General features: G+C 38.7%; 1 protein-coding gene across 1 annotated transcript in view; it reads right to left on the bottom strand.

Annotated features, from left to right (window-relative positions):
• AP2B1 (adaptor related protein complex 2 subunit beta 1) overlaps positions 1-17,814 on the bottom strand; it is a 130,343-nt gene that overhangs the window by 110,873 nt on the left and 1,656 nt on the right. The window contains exons 2-4 of the mRNA XM_078437458.2: positions 12,396-12,455; positions 5,756-5,861; positions 545-680 (exon numbers count right to left, since the gene is read on the bottom strand). Of these exons, the coding sequence (XP_078293584.1) occupies positions 545-680; positions 5,756-5,861; positions 12,396-12,432 (279 nt within the window). The 5' untranslated portion in view covers positions 12,433-12,455. The remainder of the gene's footprint in view (positions 1-544; positions 681-5,755; positions 5,862-12,395; positions 12,456-17,814) is intronic.

Genomic DNA, 17,814 nt, shown 5'->3' with positions numbered 1-17,814 from the left:
GTTATTAACTACTGCAACTACAAGATGGGTAGGAATTTATAATACGATTTCCTCTACTTCATTATGTTTGAAAGTTTCCATAATAAAAAAATTAATCCAGTGTTAAGACCTATTAAGTAAGACAAAACAGAGGTAGTAGTTCCTGTGGTTTCTACTACTTCTAACTCATAAGCATAATTTTTACAAAGAGAAACTAGATAAAGCCCAGGTTACTGAAACTGCAATGATATACCTAAGCTTTGTCAGCCTGGGTAGGTAAAACATTAAGGCTTCTTCACCTGCTTTTCTTCTTCCATCTGGCAAGGACACCAAGACCAGCTAACTGAAAGCTCTCCATATGGTCTGAATTGGATGACAAATGCTGGCATAAAGAAGGCTTAAAAACACGAACATTCCTAGTCAGTGCCAGTACTTCTCCAGAGGCCCTCTTTTGGAACAGAGGTTGCTTATTTGCAATGCAGACATTAACTATATCAAGAAACACTTCTAAAAAGGTTACTTGAGACAGAAGAGACTGGTCTTGAGTCCCTGGGGGAAATGTTACCTTCACAAAGCTGTTGACAGCCATGATGGCCATGTCTGGCTGACTCTTGGCGTAGTTCATCAAATAAAGGTACACGAGCTTCTTTAATTCCAGATTGTCGGTTTGCATACAGTTCACTACATCTGGAAAGAGAGAGCTAAGAGGAGAAAAGAGAAAAGAAAAATGAAAAGATGTTGGTGTCAAGCCAATGGATAGAACCTGAAGAAATGGCCTTATTTTACAAAGTGATCTGATGCAAGGACAAATGTCCCCACAGCAATAATAATTATCTCACTGAGATGAATTTCTAAAGAAACTATAACCCTGGGTCTCAAGAAAGTCTCTAAAAATAGAGTTTTTACGAAACTTTTCATTACAAAAATTCCTAACAAATAGAAACAGCAGTATAATGAACCCAATATATCCATCACCCAGCTATAAACAAGTATTAATACATGTCCTCAATCCATTCTCCTTCCCTCCCTGCCCCTATCCCATCTAGTTGCTCTGGATTATTTTTAACCAAATCCTAGACATCATATAATTTCACATATAATATTTTAGGACATACCTTTTAGAAATGTTGCTTTTAATTTTTTTTTTTTTTTTTTTAACGTTTACTCCCTTTTTGAGAGACAGAGACAGAGTGTGAGCAGGGCAGGGGGCAGAGAGAGGGAGACACAGAATCCGAAGCAGGCTCCAGGCTCTGAGCTGTCAGCACACAGCCCGACACGGGGCTTGAACTCACAAACTGTGAGATCATGACCCGAGCCAAAGTCAGACACTTAACCAACTGAGCCACCCAGGCACCCCTGGAATGTTGCTTTTAAAAAAACAGTCTTTATCACATATACAAATTAATAGTAATTCTACATATCAATTCATTGTAGGTTCAACGCACTATGGTTGCTATATTTTTTAAATGTTCATATTCTTCTATCCCTGGCTAGTGAGAACTTACTCAGTTCGCTTCTGAGTCCCTGGGATGTGACCCTGTATTTTCACCAGTTTCCTTGCTTTCTGGTAGGACATGATGTTCCATCCAGGATCACTTGGTTCATTTCTAATCTTACAATTAAAATCAGTCATTTTTCTAAGACGTCCTGATTCCCTTCTAGTGGAATTTATTTCTTTTTTTTTTCTTTAGTTTATTTGAGAGAAAGAGCAAGCGAGCACGTACAAGTGGGGAAGGGGCACAGAGAGAGGGAGAGAGACAATCCCAAGCAGGCTCCATGCTGTCAGTGCAGAGCCCGACAAGAGGCTCGATCCCACGAACTATTGAGATCATGACCTTAACCCCAAATCAAGAATCAGACGCTTAACCAACTGAGCGACTCAGGTGCCCCTATTTCTTTATTCTTAATATTACGTATTCAGACAATGAAAACGAGTTTCCTCAAATATAAAAGGAGTTTACACTTTTTCCAAGTTCAAGTCATTTCATGATTTACTACTTTCCTGTAAAGCCAAAGGAAAGTGGCATCATTAGTTTAGAAGGTGAGCTTATTGGATTTTAACATATAAGCTCTATTTTTAAAATATAGGTGAACTATAATTTTATGAGTGATTAGCAATTAAACTTCCCCTTAAAGCTTTATCAAAGTACTGTAAAACTTCTAAATACTTCTGAACATCTTACTACAAGTACACAGAAAGCAAATGTCAGTATATTTCTACAAAAAGGAGAATGGCTGAAATAACTGGTCACATGGTACAGCTCCTGGACACACACACACACACACAATAAGCAGAAAGAGTTATTTACAGAAAGGAAGATGGACAGCAAAGTCAAAGAATCCACCTTATCTCCAACGAACCAATGACTTCTGCTCTGAAAGGCAAACTGTTTAATCTGAATATACATACCTAGTTTCAAGCACATGTAGATACTCAACAAACACTAATTAACATTCCCCCAAAATGAATGTTCTTTCCATTTCTTAGAATAACTCATGGGCAAAACAACTAAAAACTGACAAACAAATGTGACACATTAACCAACAGTAAATTTAAGATCCTGAGTAATTTAATTCCAACAACCTGCCCAAGATCAAAAAGATCTTGGTCAAAAACAAAGTTCTAGAGGTAAAAACTGTTAAGTATCAACCTATAAAGTTAGAAAGTTGATTTTTCCAATATGGTAGCCACTGGTCATATGTAGCTACTCACTGGCAGTGTGGCTAGTCTGAACTATGATGTGAAGTGTATATATATATATATGAGATATATATACATACGAGATATATATATGTATATATATACACACGCACATATACATATACACATACGTATATATTTATGTATATATAAAATACACATTGGATCTTGAAGACTTAGTATGAAAAATATAATGTAAATTACCTCATTAATAATTTTTATTATTTTTAAATTTCATATTGGAATGATACTCGATATACTGTTAAATAAAATATATTATTAGAATTTCATCTATGTTTTATTTTAACTTGGCTATCAGAAAACTTTAAATCATATATGGGGCTCACATTGTATTTCTTTCTCACAGCACTGAACGTGAAGTTACTTGGAGGGGAGAATGAAATATGATAACCTATGAATAGCTCAGCTCTATTTATTCTGCCTCTTTGAGCTATCTAGGCACGGCACAAATCCCATCTCCTCCGAGAAGTGTTCTTCAACTATTCCTATTTACATGTATCTCTCTTTTGTAGAACTCTTATTGCCTTTAATGTATACTCTAGTTCCTAATAATAAAATCGTATTTTATTACTCCCTAAGTTTTCAGATTTTGGGTCTCTTCAACTAGATAGTAAATACAATGAAGGCCAAAAGATATCTACTATCATTTTGTTTAAACTATGATATGTGGGGCGCCAGGGTAGCTCAGTCAATTGAGTGTTCAAATTCTTGATTTTGGCTCAGGTCATGATCTCACGGTTCATGGTTTCGAGCCCTGCATCGGACTCTCCACTCTCACTGCAGAGCCTGCTCTGACTCCTCTATCTCCCTCTCTCTCTGCCCCTCCTCAGCTTGCATGCATGTGCATACGCTTTCAAAAATAAAACACTAAAAAAAGTTCTAAAATAACAAATGCATTTCATATTAACATATCACTTTAAAGCAAAAAAATTTGTATTTTTTAAAAAATTAAGACGATATTGTTTTACATGTTGCAAATCTCTTTAATGTCTAGTTTAAGCAATGACAGCTATATTTGCTCCTGCATTCAACCTGTTGTAGAATGTTGGTTTTTTTGTTGTTGTTGTTAAGCAATGACCTCATATTTGCTCCTGCATTCAACCTGTTGTAGAATGTTGGGTTTGTTTTTTTTTTTTTTTTGTTAAGTTAATTTATTTATTTTGAGAGAATGTGAGTGGGGAGCAGAGAGAGGGAGACAGAATAACAAGCAGGTTCCACACACTGTCAGCACAGAGCCCGATGTGAGGGTTGAACTCACAAACCGTGAGATCATGACCTGACCAAAATCAAGAGTTGCACACCTAACCGCCTGAGCCACCCAGGCACCCCTGTAGAATGTTGTTTTGACTGAAGTGTAAGAAGCAAATCATACACATATATTAATTGGAAAAGAGAGGAGTATTTTAACAGCTTTTTCAGATAACTGGATATTCTTTGATACATTGAAGCTAGACAAAGGCTTTTTCTCTTTTGTCTTTTTCAGCACACACATTAATCAGCTTAAAAGTCAGCTACAATGTGGAATCTGAAACCATATCAAACTTTTTAAACTTGCTTGCTATAAGATCTATCTTCTTTCACTTAATGTGAATGGATCTTTTACCCATGGATACTTCTATGATCTATGCACTGGTCATTTAGAAAATATTGGTTGAGGGGCGCCTGGGTGGCGCAGTCGGTTAAGCCTCCGACTTCAGCCAGGTCACGATCTCGCGGTCTGTGAGTTCGAGCCCCGCGTCGGGCTCTGGGCTGATGGCTCAGAGCCTGGAGCCTGTTTCCGATTCTGTGTCTCCCTCTCTCTCTGCCCCTCCCCCTTTCATGCTCTGTCTCTCTCTGTCCCAAAAATAAATAAAAAACATTGAAAAAAAAAAATTTAAAAAAAAAAAAAAAAAAAAGAAAATATTGGTTGAGTTATGCAGATCCTCCCAATGACACATTTCATCAGAGAACAGTAAATAATACATTAATTCATTTCACCACCAATCTCATCAGAAAAGTCTCTAAGTATTGGGATGCTGTCAAGCTCATAATGAGAGATACAAGTTTTCCAACAATCTAATTTTTACTTTAAAGCTCAAAATGGATCTGTCAATTTTTTTCTCTAGAAGTGACAGGTTCACTTTGTTCATTTTTGATAAAATGTCTCCCAAATACTGAAGATCTGATTAACTATAATTTGTCTGTCAATCATTCTTTTACTTAAAAATGGTATTCCCAGTTCAAACAATCGGCTTTTTTCCAGGTCAACCAATCACACTATGTTATGCAGAAGTGCTTTATGCATAATTGCTATTTTATCGCATGGAATATTAAAAAGACCTGACTCATATTTCAAGGCTTAATAAAATACACTTTTAATGCTTCAATGAAGAATAGCCCTAAGTGAAACTGCCCTTTTTCCTGGAAGTAAGTGGTGATGAAGAATACAATGACTACTATCACAGTTTGGCACTGCTACCTTGATTTGCACTAAGGCATCAGCAGTGCAAATGTCAACACAGTGAAAAGGCAAATAACACCTAAGTATTACTATAATAGCCTTGACCTCATAAATCCCCCGAAAGGATTTTGGGAATCCTCAGGGGCTTGCGGATAATCTGTACCTATTTCCAAATGGTCTGGCTGCATTACGGGGAGAGCAGAGAGGGTGAGAAAACAGACTTTGTTAACGTTGATTTTCATCTTGAATTCAGCAACTGATTCTAGAGTTGTAGAGTTAAGAACATTGGCTCGAGCCAATTAAAGAACATATGAGCTTCTGCTTCTCGGTACATTTTTATCATCTCCTAAAACTACTTCAGCAACAGATCTGTAACTGTGCCAGCTCTCAGGAGGTTTTATGCTAGATCTGGACGCAAGAAAATCAAACTGGTTTCATTCTTCAAAAAAAAGTCACAGAGTTCACGTAAAAGCAACTATACTTCCTTGTGATTTTCAGTGGGACAAACCCATTCTTATAGGTTCTTTGTTTACAACAGTTAAATGAAAAGCAGTAAAAGCCATAAAATAGGGTATGGGTCTAAAGTGACCAACAGCAGGAGTGATGACCCTTACCTAACATCCTTCCCCACAGTCATGGCAGCAATCACCTTCTTCACAGCCTCCTTCCTCTTTTCTTTCTTTTCATTGTTGAGTTCAGCCTTCAATTCAAAGATTTCTCCTACAAGAAAAGAGAACAAATTGGTAAGATCCTAGGACCAGAAAACTAGAGCAAAATACTACACTCTGTAATAAATAACATGACAGGTGACCAGAGACAGGGCAGCAACTGAAGTAGAGGATTTAAAAATTACAGGATAGGTACAATTCAAATCCCTAGAATATTAATTGACCATTGATAAAGATACCATCATTTAGGTTATGCCAGAGAGGAAGCTGCAATCCGGATCTTAGAAGTGTGGGAGTGGGGAAAAAGCAAATCTCATATCTTACTACACAGGGGAGAGAACGGCGTCTGAGGGATGATCTTCCATCAGAATTTCAAGGTCCCAAGGGAAACAATAAATGTAGGCACGGGAACAGGTTCACAAATCTGTTTTCAAGCCAAAGAGACACTAGATATCAGCTCATTCACCCACTCTCAACTTCACAGATAAAGAACTAAGGCTCAAAGATCAGAGTGAGTCAGTGACAGAGCTGCCCTTAGAACTGTGTCTCCTGACTGCTGAATCCAGAGGTTTTCAACCTTGGCTAGACACTAAACTACTTGGGAGGTATTCAAAAATAATAACGGGCTGCCTGTGTGGCTCAGTCGGTTGGGCGTCCAACTTCAGTTCAAGTCATGATCTCGCAGTCTGTGAGTTTGAGCTCCACATCAGGCTCTGTGCTGACAGCTCAGAGCCTGGAGCCTGCTCCAGACCGTGTCTCCCTCTCCCTCTGTCCCTCTCCTACTCACTTGTGTGTGCATACATGCGCTCTCTCACAAATAAATAAGCACTAAAAAAATAAAAATAAATAAAAATAACAATGCTCAGGCTCTATTCTGGGGCAAATAAATCAGCATGTCAAACAGAACTCTTAGGTTCATATTTTTTAAAGTTTCTCCAAGTGATTCTTTTTTTTTTTTTTTAAGTTTATTTTTGACAGAGCAAGCGAGTGAGCATGAGCTAGGGAGGGGCAGAGAGAGAGGGAGACACAGAATCCAAAGCAGGCTCCAGGCTGTCAGCACAGAGCCTGACGTGGGGCTTGAACTCACGAACCGTGAGATCGTGACCTGGGCCGAAGTCAGACGCTCAACCGACTGAGCCACCCAGGTGCCCCTCTCCAAGTGATTTTAATGCACAACCAGGGCTGAGAATCACTGCTCTAATTAGCACTTTAAGAAGCTGACAGGCTTTAAAGGCCCCATCCTATTCAACTGATCTAACAAAAATGATAATCTTGAAGCTTCAAGAATGGTACAAACCAGAACCATTTCTAAAGGCACAATCCTGAATGAGTACTCAGGCCCCACACTGGGAAATGCCAGGGATATCATCACTATCTTAAGGACCAGGCTCACCTATCTTCAGAAAACTGGCGCTGAAAGAAAAGGTAACAATCTTCCACCGGTTTTAAAAGAAAGAAGAGGGGCGCCTGGGTGGCGCAGTCGGTTAAGCGTCCGACTTCAGCCAGGTCACGATCTCGCGGTCTGTGAGTTCGAGCCCCGCGTCAGGCTCTGGGCTGATGGCTCGGAGCCTGGAGCCTGTTTCCAATTCTGTGTGTCTCCCTCTCTCTCTGCCCCTCCCCCGTTCATGCTCTGTCTCTCTCTGTCCCAAAAATAAATAAAAAACGTTGAAAAAAAAAATTAAAAAAAAAAAAATAAAAAAAAAATAAATAAATAAAAGAAAGAAGAAAATATACCACTAAGCCTATGAAAGAGAAATTGGCTACTCCCCGTTCAACCTTCCATCTGTACTCTTAAACTCTTCAACAACACTGCCTCATTTTCCTCCATTTCTAGGACTGTGCTTGATGTTCATTTTAACCAGACTTCATTCATCAGTACAGAAACAGTGGGGACAGCAAATTCTGTGATCTATTAAAGCCTCTCAATGGGAAGGATGAAACTGGTAAGAAACATAAAAGTTGACCACTAAAAAGGCTTGTGACATTAAAATCCACTACCAACAAGGCAAACAGATTAATGCTACAAAAATCAGCTTTATTTAATCAACAACTGCAAAAATAGCAGTCAGGAAAGCTGGGCCCTTTAGAGTCATGCTCCTCTCCATCAAGTCCTCAGCTGCCAAATCCAGCTCTCAGGGTTCCCATCATTTACTTCTAGGAACAGTAAAGGACAAGCCACAGGGTTTCAAAAGTCTGAACTGTGAATAGCAGCAGGAGCTGAAGGATCAAAACAGGATGTAACTGAAACTATTCCAATCCTAGCATAAACTTAAAGAATATGTTCCAGTGGCAGCTCTGGTGGGTGTTGCAGGAAGTAAAAGGAACACAGTCTATCCATTTTTTAAAATGTGGTATTTACCCAGCCGTGATTCAATCTGTAGGTCTCAAACTTTTACAAATCCCTGAATAAAAAAAGGTTACCAGGACTCATTACAAAAGAAGGTTTGAAGAGTTAGGGGAGTTTTTTAATTATACATTTTTATGTCAACATAGACAATACCTTGGTCATAAAGCACACAAAATGTTAACAAAAGAAGAAATAAATACCATTTCAGAATGGTAAGACAATCAGAAAAAAAGCTGATAATTAATGACAAAGTGCTAATAGTTTTTGTGAAGTATAGAAAATAAAGAGAGGGAAGAAGTTGGGTGAGAGCCCAAGAGGGCACAAAGTATCTCATACATACAAGTTCTTCTATTTTTCTCTTCCTCCTCCCACTAATCAAATCTACCAACCACTGCTAACAGCCAGCAATGGTTCTCAATCGTGGCTACACAGGAGAAAAATGTGGGGTGCTTAAAAAAATCCCCACACCCAGGCCATAGGCCAGACCAATGAAGTCAGGGTATCTCAGGTGGAGGGTCCTAGATATTAGTATTGTTCTACACTTCTCTGAGAAATTCCAATGTGTAGGAAAGATTGAAAGTCACGGACTAGCAGTTGATAAAATTAAGAAACTCACTATGTAGTTCTCTGTATTGTAATAGAAGAGTTTGTTTACCCTGACATAACTCCAAATGACCAGAAGAGGCCAGATATGCTTGCACTTTCCTGAAAACAGCGTATCAAGCAGATATGCTGTTTGCTCACTCTAGACCACCACAGTGTGCCCTCCTATTTTAAAATTAAAAAACAAAACAAAACAAAACAAAAACATTTTTTCAGGGGCACCAGGCTCAGTCAGTTAGGCATCTGGCTCTTGATTTTGGCTCAGGTAAGGATCTCAGGGTTTGTGAGATTGAGCCCCAGGTCGAGTCTGCGCTGACAGTGCAAAGCCTGCTTGGGATTCTCGCTCTCCCTCTCTCAATAGAAAAAAAAAAAAAAATAATAATTTCAATCTTAAAAGCTGCAAGAGTCTCCAATTGTTAACATTGTGCCACATTTGCTTTATCATATGTTCTATATATTTACATGTTTCTTCCTGAATAATAGTAAACAATAATAGTAAACTGCAGCCATCCTGTCTCTTTAGTTCTAAGTACATCAATGTACAATTTCCAAAAATGATTATCTTATATAACCATAATGCTATGATCAAAATCAGGAAATTCAACACTGACACATCATCATCATCTAATCTATGGACTCAACTCAAAAGTTTTGATAACCTCCTTCATAGTAATTTTACCACCATCCCCCCTCAGGCCAGGATCCAATGATCACTATGTTATATTTTAGTATAGTATCTCTTTAGTCTTCTTTAATCTGAAACAGTTCCTTAGCCTTTGTCTTTCATGATAATGACATTTATTAAAGGTTTAGGCCAGGTATTTTACAGAATGCCCTCGGTACGGGGTTTATCATGGATGTTCCCTCATGATTACATTGAGGTTATGCATTTTGACAGGCATAATTCTTACGGGATGGTATGTTTTTCTCAGTGAATGACATCAAGAGGCAAATAATGTTAATGCATCCCATTATAGGTGATGTTAACATCAACTATGTGGTTAAGTTGGTAAATACCAAGTCCTGACCCTGTAAAGTTACTATTTTTTCCTTTGTGATTAGTAATTTGTGAAGGGAAACTTCAAGACTATTTAAATATCTTGTTCCTCATCAAGCTTTCACCTGGTAGTTGTTTTAGTATTCATCGATGACTCTTACCTAAATCAGTTAAAACTATGATTTATGTGTGTATATGTTATTCAGTGGGTTATAATCTACTACTATGGTAATTTTTTTTTTTTTAATATTTACTTTTGAGACAGAGAGTGAGTAAGTGAGCAGGAGAGGGGCAGAGAGAGAGAGGGAGAGAGAGAATCTCAAGCATGATCCACACTGTCAGTGCAGAGCCCAATGTAGGGCTCGAACTCACAAACCTTGAGATCATGACCTAAGCCAAAATCAAGAGTTGGACACTTAACTGACTGAATCACCCAGGTGCCCCTAATGATCACTTTTTTTAATGCTCAAATTATCTCAAATTTGGCAAGTGGAAGCCCCTTCAAACCATGCTGCTCCTTGATATGTCCCATCAATTTTTTTTTTGCTTTCTGGCATAAGATGTTCATGTTCATCTTGTACTTTCCCTTGATGCACCCTGGAATCAGTTATTTCTCCAAAAAGTCCTGATTCCTTTTCCAAAGAGTCCCGATTCCTTTTAGTTGGAAATGATTTTTAGAAACCAAAGGGTATTCAGTGTCCTTTGCATCTACTCTGACTTGAAAGAAATTAGGATATTTAATCAGAAACTCCATAGTGTTATGGGGCGCTTGGGTGGCTCAGTCAGTTAAGCATCAGACTTCGGCTCAGGTCATGATCTCAAGGTTCATGAGTTTGAGCCCTGCGTCAGGCTCTGTGCTGACAGCTCAGAGAGCCTGGAGCCTGCTTCGGATCCATGTCTCCCTCTCTCTCTGCCCTTTCCCTACTTGCGCTCTGTCTCTTGCAGAAAAGAAACTCCACAGTGGACACTCAATAAATATTTTCGGAATAAATACACGCAATGAATCAGACAAGATAGAAGGACCCTTGGTTCTTCAAGACTAAACTTAGTTAAATCTGAAGACAGTCAGGAGGCCGAGGCCAGTAAATTACAATGGAAACAAGAAAGATAAATTCTGAGGCAGAGAAGTTATATTTCATCCACTGGAAGAGAGGAGAAAAGGTCCATTTGAGGAGAAAAGTTGTTGAGGAATAAGAGGAATGATAGTTGTGTCATGGTTAGAATGCTTCAGTAAATATAAAGACTGCTAAATACAAAGCACAGAATCCTAATCCTGAAGAAAAGTAAATCTCAGCTTCTCAACAACAGGTTGAGAAGAATGAAACCAGTCTGTTTTTGATAGGAGGGCCATCTATCGCACTAGAAATGAGCTATTATTTAGGAACAATTTTACAAAAGATGAGGAGTTTGGATTTTCCCAAGAATCCTTAGTTCCTACCCCACAAATGTAAAAATCAGCATTACATTTCTGATTACAAAGACAATGAGGTTAATAAATTCAAAGCTATTCAAGTAATCCACAGTCTATAACCTAAAAATCATGGAATTGATTCTAAAGGTTCCCTGTTTTAAGTATAAAGAACATATTTAGACAAAGCCCAGATAAAGACTGAGGTAGATCTGGGGCGCCTGGGTGGCTCAGTCAGTTGAGTGTCCGACTTCAGCTCAGGCCATGATCTCACAGCTTGTGGGTTCGAGCCCCGTGTCGCGTTCTGTACTGACAGCTCAGAGCCTGGAGCCTGCTTCGGATTCTGTGTCTCCCTCACTCTCTGCCCCTCCCCCACTGGTGCTCTGTCTCTCTCTCTCTCAAAAATAAAGAAACATTAAAAAAAAATTAAAAGAATGAGGTAGATCTATATGGAGGGATATGAAAATATCAAGTTTCTATGTACTGTTTGCATGAAGTTTGTTAAAGATAAAAATTTTTTAAACATATGTATTAATACTTGCATTTATATGCACAGAAAAAAACTAAGGATACACCCTGAGTTCACCTAAGGAACAAGAATAAGGAGAAAGAGAAATTTCTTTTTTACTTTTTACGTGATCTGTATCGCTTTAATATTTAAAAAAATATTTTTTTTAATGTTTATTTATTATTGAGAGACAGAGACAGAGCATAAGCGTGGGAGGGGCAGAGAGAGGAGGAGACACAGAATCTGAAGCAGGCTCCAGGCTCCGAGCTATCAGCAGAGCCCACAAACTCGGGGCTCAAACCCACAAACCGCAAGATCATGACCTGAGCTGAAGTCGGACGCTCAACCAACTGAGCCACCCAGGTGCCCCTGCTTTAATATTTCCAAGTAAAAACTAAAAGAGAATAAATGTGCAGCTGCTTCCCTTTCTGCCTTCCTCAGACCTACCCATCTTCGACAAATTAAAATTGGATTTCATCCTTTCACCAAAACAGAACCTCCAAGCCAAAATGAAGTGCATCCCAGCTCTATCTATATTTAAAAGCCCATCCTTTAATAATTTATTCAAATACACTTTTCTGTACAAATAGTAGATCCCCAATGAGATAGTCCACAATATGCATGTCTAAAGAGGTCAGAAACATTCTAGGTGGAACAATCTTAAACCACAATTTTTGAAGGAATTCAAACTTAAAAGTTCTTTAATCAAGTTTTCATACTTACCTTTTTTATTGGTTGTGAAGTACTTGGAGTCAGTCATGGTTTTGGATCTTTAATGTGCACCTACAACAAGAGAAAAAAATTCCTTTATCCAAATTATTGATGTCCAGCAAGGAATTCAACTACTTTTAAGAACATTTATAATAATTTCTGTACTCAAAATTGAGTATTTTCTTCCTTACCACCGTTATTGGTGATTCAAGAGATGCAAAGATAATTAAGAATGTAACTCTTGCCTCAAGGAACTGGGGCAAAATAACAGGCTAAATGGAATGGACTGATAATATGAACCTATTATGGCTTTGTAATTTTATCCATAATTATCTCAACACCTCGAAGATCTAAAGCTAGACCTTTTTGTAAATACATCTTCAATTAGGCACTCAAATATTTAAGATAAAAAAAGTTTGTTTTGAAAGATCTCCCAATTACTTTCCATTCAGGAAAATGCGATTTACTCCCTACCTCAAGGGACGTATCCTGAAAACACATATCCTGAAGCAATGTTAAGGTCAAAGTAGAAAGAGAAAACAGTTGTGCCAACCTATTCACTATTACACTTGAGAAAAGGAATCTAAGAAAAAAAAGACTAAATTAATAGGACAATATTCTTTCACAACAAATATCTAGAGGCACCTCATGCATGGATTTTTTTAATTACAGTTTTCATATTTCCAACAATCTACACTTAGCCCAAAAGAATAATATTCCAAAAGAATAACATTCTTCAATAATTCTTTTGTATTCCAAAAGAATAATATCACTTTACAATTAAAAATAAGGCCAGAAAAAAAAAAAGAGAGAGAGAAAGAGAGATTTATTCAGTCACTATTGCATACAAAAGAGAACCAGAACTGGCGTTAAAATTTAAAAGATCACGGATCTCAGCCTCAAGTTTAATACTTCTGTTCCAGTTCCCAGGAAATTAATCCAGCTGACACATGGTTTTACCAGTAAAACAAAAATGGCATGGACTGGTCACATTTCTCCCTAAATAATGAGACAATGTTTTCTGATTTGAGAAACTCAAGACTTCGTCCAAAGTACTTGGTATCTTTAAATGTATTAAAATTTTCTTTTAATAATATCCCTTCTGCACTCAAAAACATGTATCTTCTTCCTTACCATCATCAACAATACTTACTACCAAATTTAGGACTGATGCCTGGCACCTGCTCATTACTGTCATGCCACAACATGAGTGATAATAAATTTGGCAAACTTGAGCAATACCACATATGGCAAACAACAGTAAATATGGAGCAGAGAGAAAAGACCTAAGCACTAAACAAATCGATGTAATTAAGGAAAAGGAAAAAGAGCCAAATAAACATGAAATAATGAAAACAGCCTGGCTCAAATTTGATCTCTAAAATGTGCCACTTGAACAACCTAAAGGAAATTAGACTCAGCTGAGATCTTTCCAAGTGGCTATTATTTACAGTCCTGATCCTTATGCAAGAGCGCTATAGGTTGTATCAGAATTTCACTGAATTGCCTTGTTAAAAGACGCGAGCTAGAACTTACAAACACTATATAATACAGAAATTCCCATTTTAGGGGCACCTGGGTGGCTCAGTCAGTTGAGCGTCTGTCAGTGTGGAGCCTGCTTGGAATTCTCTCTTTACCTCTCTCTGCCCCTCCTCTGCTCATGCTTTCGCGCTTTCTTGCGTGTGCTCTCTCTCAAAATAAGTAAATAAAACTTAAAAAATTGTTTTGAAAAAAAAAAAAAGAAATTCCCGTTTTGATAGTTGTTTAAAAAAAAAATTTTTTTTAACGTTTAATTATTTTTGAGACAGAGAGAGACAGAGCATGAATGGGGGAGGGTCAGAGAGAGAGGGAGACACAGAATCTGAAACAGGCTCCAGGTTCTGAGCGGTCAGCACAGAGCCCGACGCGGGGCTCGAACTCACGGACCACGAGATCATGACCTGAGCCGAAGTCGGACACTCAACCACTGAGCCACCCAGGCGCCCCCCGATAGTTGTTATAATTAAAAATCAACCTGTAACAGGGGCTTGCCTTCTGCAGTATTTTCATAATGCCTTTCTAGAAAAAATTTGAAGAATGTTATAATCATTTAATCCATTTACAATGTACACTAAATTTGAAATGGACAAATTGAAGAAAGGGAGTCCTTCACATAAAAGACCTGGAATAAATCTGAAATTATCACGTAATAACTTACACATAAAAAGAGAGAAACGGCTATACAGAAACGATCACTAGAGCCTAACAGGACAGCCATAGCTCAAGGCCATTATGGCTTAAGATGTTACTATGCCTATTAAGTCCAATAAGATCACCAAAACTTAAAACTTGTTTAGGATTTACAAACAAAATCTGCTTGGAATTTTTCATACTGCTTGTTTTTGCTTTTTAACATTTTATTTATTTTTGAGAGAGAGAGAGAGAGAGCACTCATGCTAACAGCAGAGAGCCCGCTGCAGGGCTTAAACTCACAAATCATGACGGGAGCCAAAGTCAGATGCTTAACCGACAGAGCCATCCAGGTGCCCCCCCCACCCCCCCACCCCCTCGCCCAGTTTTTTTGAAAAGGGGCACAAAAATTGTTGTTTTCTCAAGATCTCATATTCATATACACATATTTAAAAAAAAAATTTTTTTTTAAGTAACCTTCTTGCCCAGCCTGGAGCCTACCAAGGGTCTTGAACTCATGACCCTGAGATCAAGAGCTGAGATCAAAAGTTGGCCGCTTAACTCACTGAGCCACCCAGGCACACCAAACAATATTAAATTCTTTTTTTTTTCTTTTTGAGTTTTCCTTATTTATTTTGAGAGACAGTGTGTGACCATGAGCAGGGGAGGGACAGAGAGTGGGAAAGAGAGAATTCCAAGCAGGCTCTGCACTGTCAGCACAGAGCCTGATGTGGGGCTCGATCCCATGACCCATGAGATCACGACCTGAGCTGAGACCAAGAGTCAACGCTCAACCAACTAAGCCACCCAGGTGCCCCACATATTAAATTCTGAACAGTTTTTTTTTTTTTAATTTTTTTTTTCAACGTTTTTTATTTTATTTTTGGGACAGAGAGAGACAGAGCATGAACGGGGGAGGGGCAGAGAGAGAGGGAGACACAGAATCGGAAACAGGCTCCAGGCTCCGAGCCATCAGCCCGGAGCCTGACGCGGGGCTCGAACTCACGGACCGCGAGATCGTGACCTGGCTGAAGTCGGACGCTTAACCGACTGCGCCACCCAGGCGCCCCTAATTCTGAACAGTTTTAACCACAGTCTGTTAAACATAAAACTAACCTAGTCTGAAGTTCTACCTTTATTAATGACGCACACATTTAACTACCTCCCTTAAATTTCCTTGTCAAGGAATATATTTCCCTATTCGTTGTGAGCACTGTGTTCTTAACTAGAGAATAACATACCCACCCACAAAATTTCAGGGAAGAGAGTCAAGTAATCTTAGGTCCTAAATTAAGAATCTCTGCTCTTAAAGAAAGGAAAAACCTATCACTCTTAGTTCCTGCTGTTGGAAAAAACAGTAATGAAACATCTCTTACCCATACTGGCAGGGACACATTGTATTAAGTCAGTTCCTGCCTTAAGCCAAAAGAAAACTCCAAGAAAAATGAAAATAGTCTAAACAAAAACAAGTGGAAAGAGGTGGTAGTTGCACAACACTGGGATTGTACTACATGTCACTATTCACTTTAAAATGGTTAATTTTGTTATGTGAATTACACTTCAAAAAAATTACATATGTATTTTTTAAAGGAGATAATCACAAGCCAGGGATGAACATAAGCAGATTCTCCAAAATACAAGATGGTGAAAAACGAAGCCTGCATTAGAAGCCAAAGAAAAAGAAGCCAAGATAGAGCTGAAAAAAATAGGGGAAAAAAAATCAAATATTCACTGAAGAGCCTCAAAAACCAAGCTCTTCCCGAAGAAAAAAAAAAAAAAAACAAAAAAAAAAACAAAAAAAAAAAAACACCTTTTTTTTGTTCCTACAGGAGAACTCCAGGAAAAAGCAAAGGCATTATGGAGTTTGAACTCACACTACCTTTCCACCAGATCAAACTCCACAAGTCACTGACTGTTCTGAAGGCCTGTGGTTTGGCCTAGGGATATTGCTGAACAACGAAGCTATCACAGGGAAAGCACACAACCATTCTTACTTGACCTAGCCTGGAGTGTGGTGTCACTGCATTTCAGAGAAAGCTTCCCTGCACAGGATTACATATCTGGATTTAACATAACCTAGTTTCTCCCAAATATAGGTTGTGAAAGACCCTTCTCTTTTTTTTTTTTAATTTTTTTTTTTTTAACGTTTATTTATTATTGAGAGACAGAGCACGAGCAGAGGAGGAGCAGAGAGAGAGGGAGACACAGAATCCGAAGCAGGCTCCAGGCTCCGAGCTGTCAGCAAAGAGCCCGACTTGAACTCACGAACTGTGAGATCATGACCTGAGCCGAAGTCGGTCGCTTAACCGACTGAGCCACCCAGGTGCCCCAAGACCCTTCTCTTCTATTCCTCCCTCCTTACAGTCCCCCTAAAGAAAGTAAGGCCAGAAAAAAATTAATAGGGTCTCAATTTCAAATGGCTCTCTGGGAAATGGCGGCTAACTTAGACTTGGTGAGGCCACTAAGTCCCTTCTTTTCACACAGAGCTGGGCTTTACAGTTTGGTGCTCACAGCAAAAAAAACGGCAGGAGTTAACCTAATTATAGAGCAGAAAGGCCATTCGGCCATCTTTTATTACAAGTGTGAAAGGTGCTGAGATATTTCAATGTCTCAATAATCAGAAATTTCAATGCAAAGATAATAGTGTCTTCCATTATCATTTAGCTCATAAGAAATCATAAGACATCTAATTACAATAGACACAAGATGTGACTTCTACTTAAATACGTCAGACTACCAGTACGCCTGGGTAGCTCAGTCAGCTGAGCATCAGACTTTGGCTCAGGTCGTGATCTTACTCCTGGTTTGTGAGTTCGAGTCCTATATCGGACTTGCTGTCAGCGTGGAGGCCACGTTGGACCCTCTGCCCCCTCTCTCTCTCTGCCCCTCCCCCACTCTCTCTCAAAAATAAACATTAAAAAAATGTCAGACTACAAAGTAATGTGTTAATATTATACAGTAAGAAGTTCAAAAGGTTTACATCCAATTCTTTTTTTTAAGATTTTATTTTTTTTAAGTAATCTCTACACCCAGCATGGGGCAAGAGTAGCATGCCCTACTGAAGCCTGCCAGGCCCCCCTTTACATCCGATTCTTAACTGAAATACCAAAACTCTGGAAAATTTAAGCCTAGAAGTAAAGAAAGAAGTAAAGGAGAACGTATCATATCTAATTCACTCCTTGTCCAGCTTGGGTCAAATCCGTGCATAAAATGTAATATTTTAAAATATGGATAGTGGGGTGCCTGGGTGGCTCAGTTGGTT

Source organism: Panthera onca, chromosome E1, assembly GCF_046562875.1.
Source record: "Panthera onca isolate mPanOnc1 chromosome E1, mPanOnc1 haplotype 2, whole genome shotgun sequence".
Taxonomy (NCBI): domain Eukaryota; kingdom Metazoa; phylum Chordata; class Mammalia; order Carnivora; family Felidae; genus Panthera; species Panthera onca.
This window is presented reverse-complemented; position numbering and strand designations above follow the sequence as displayed.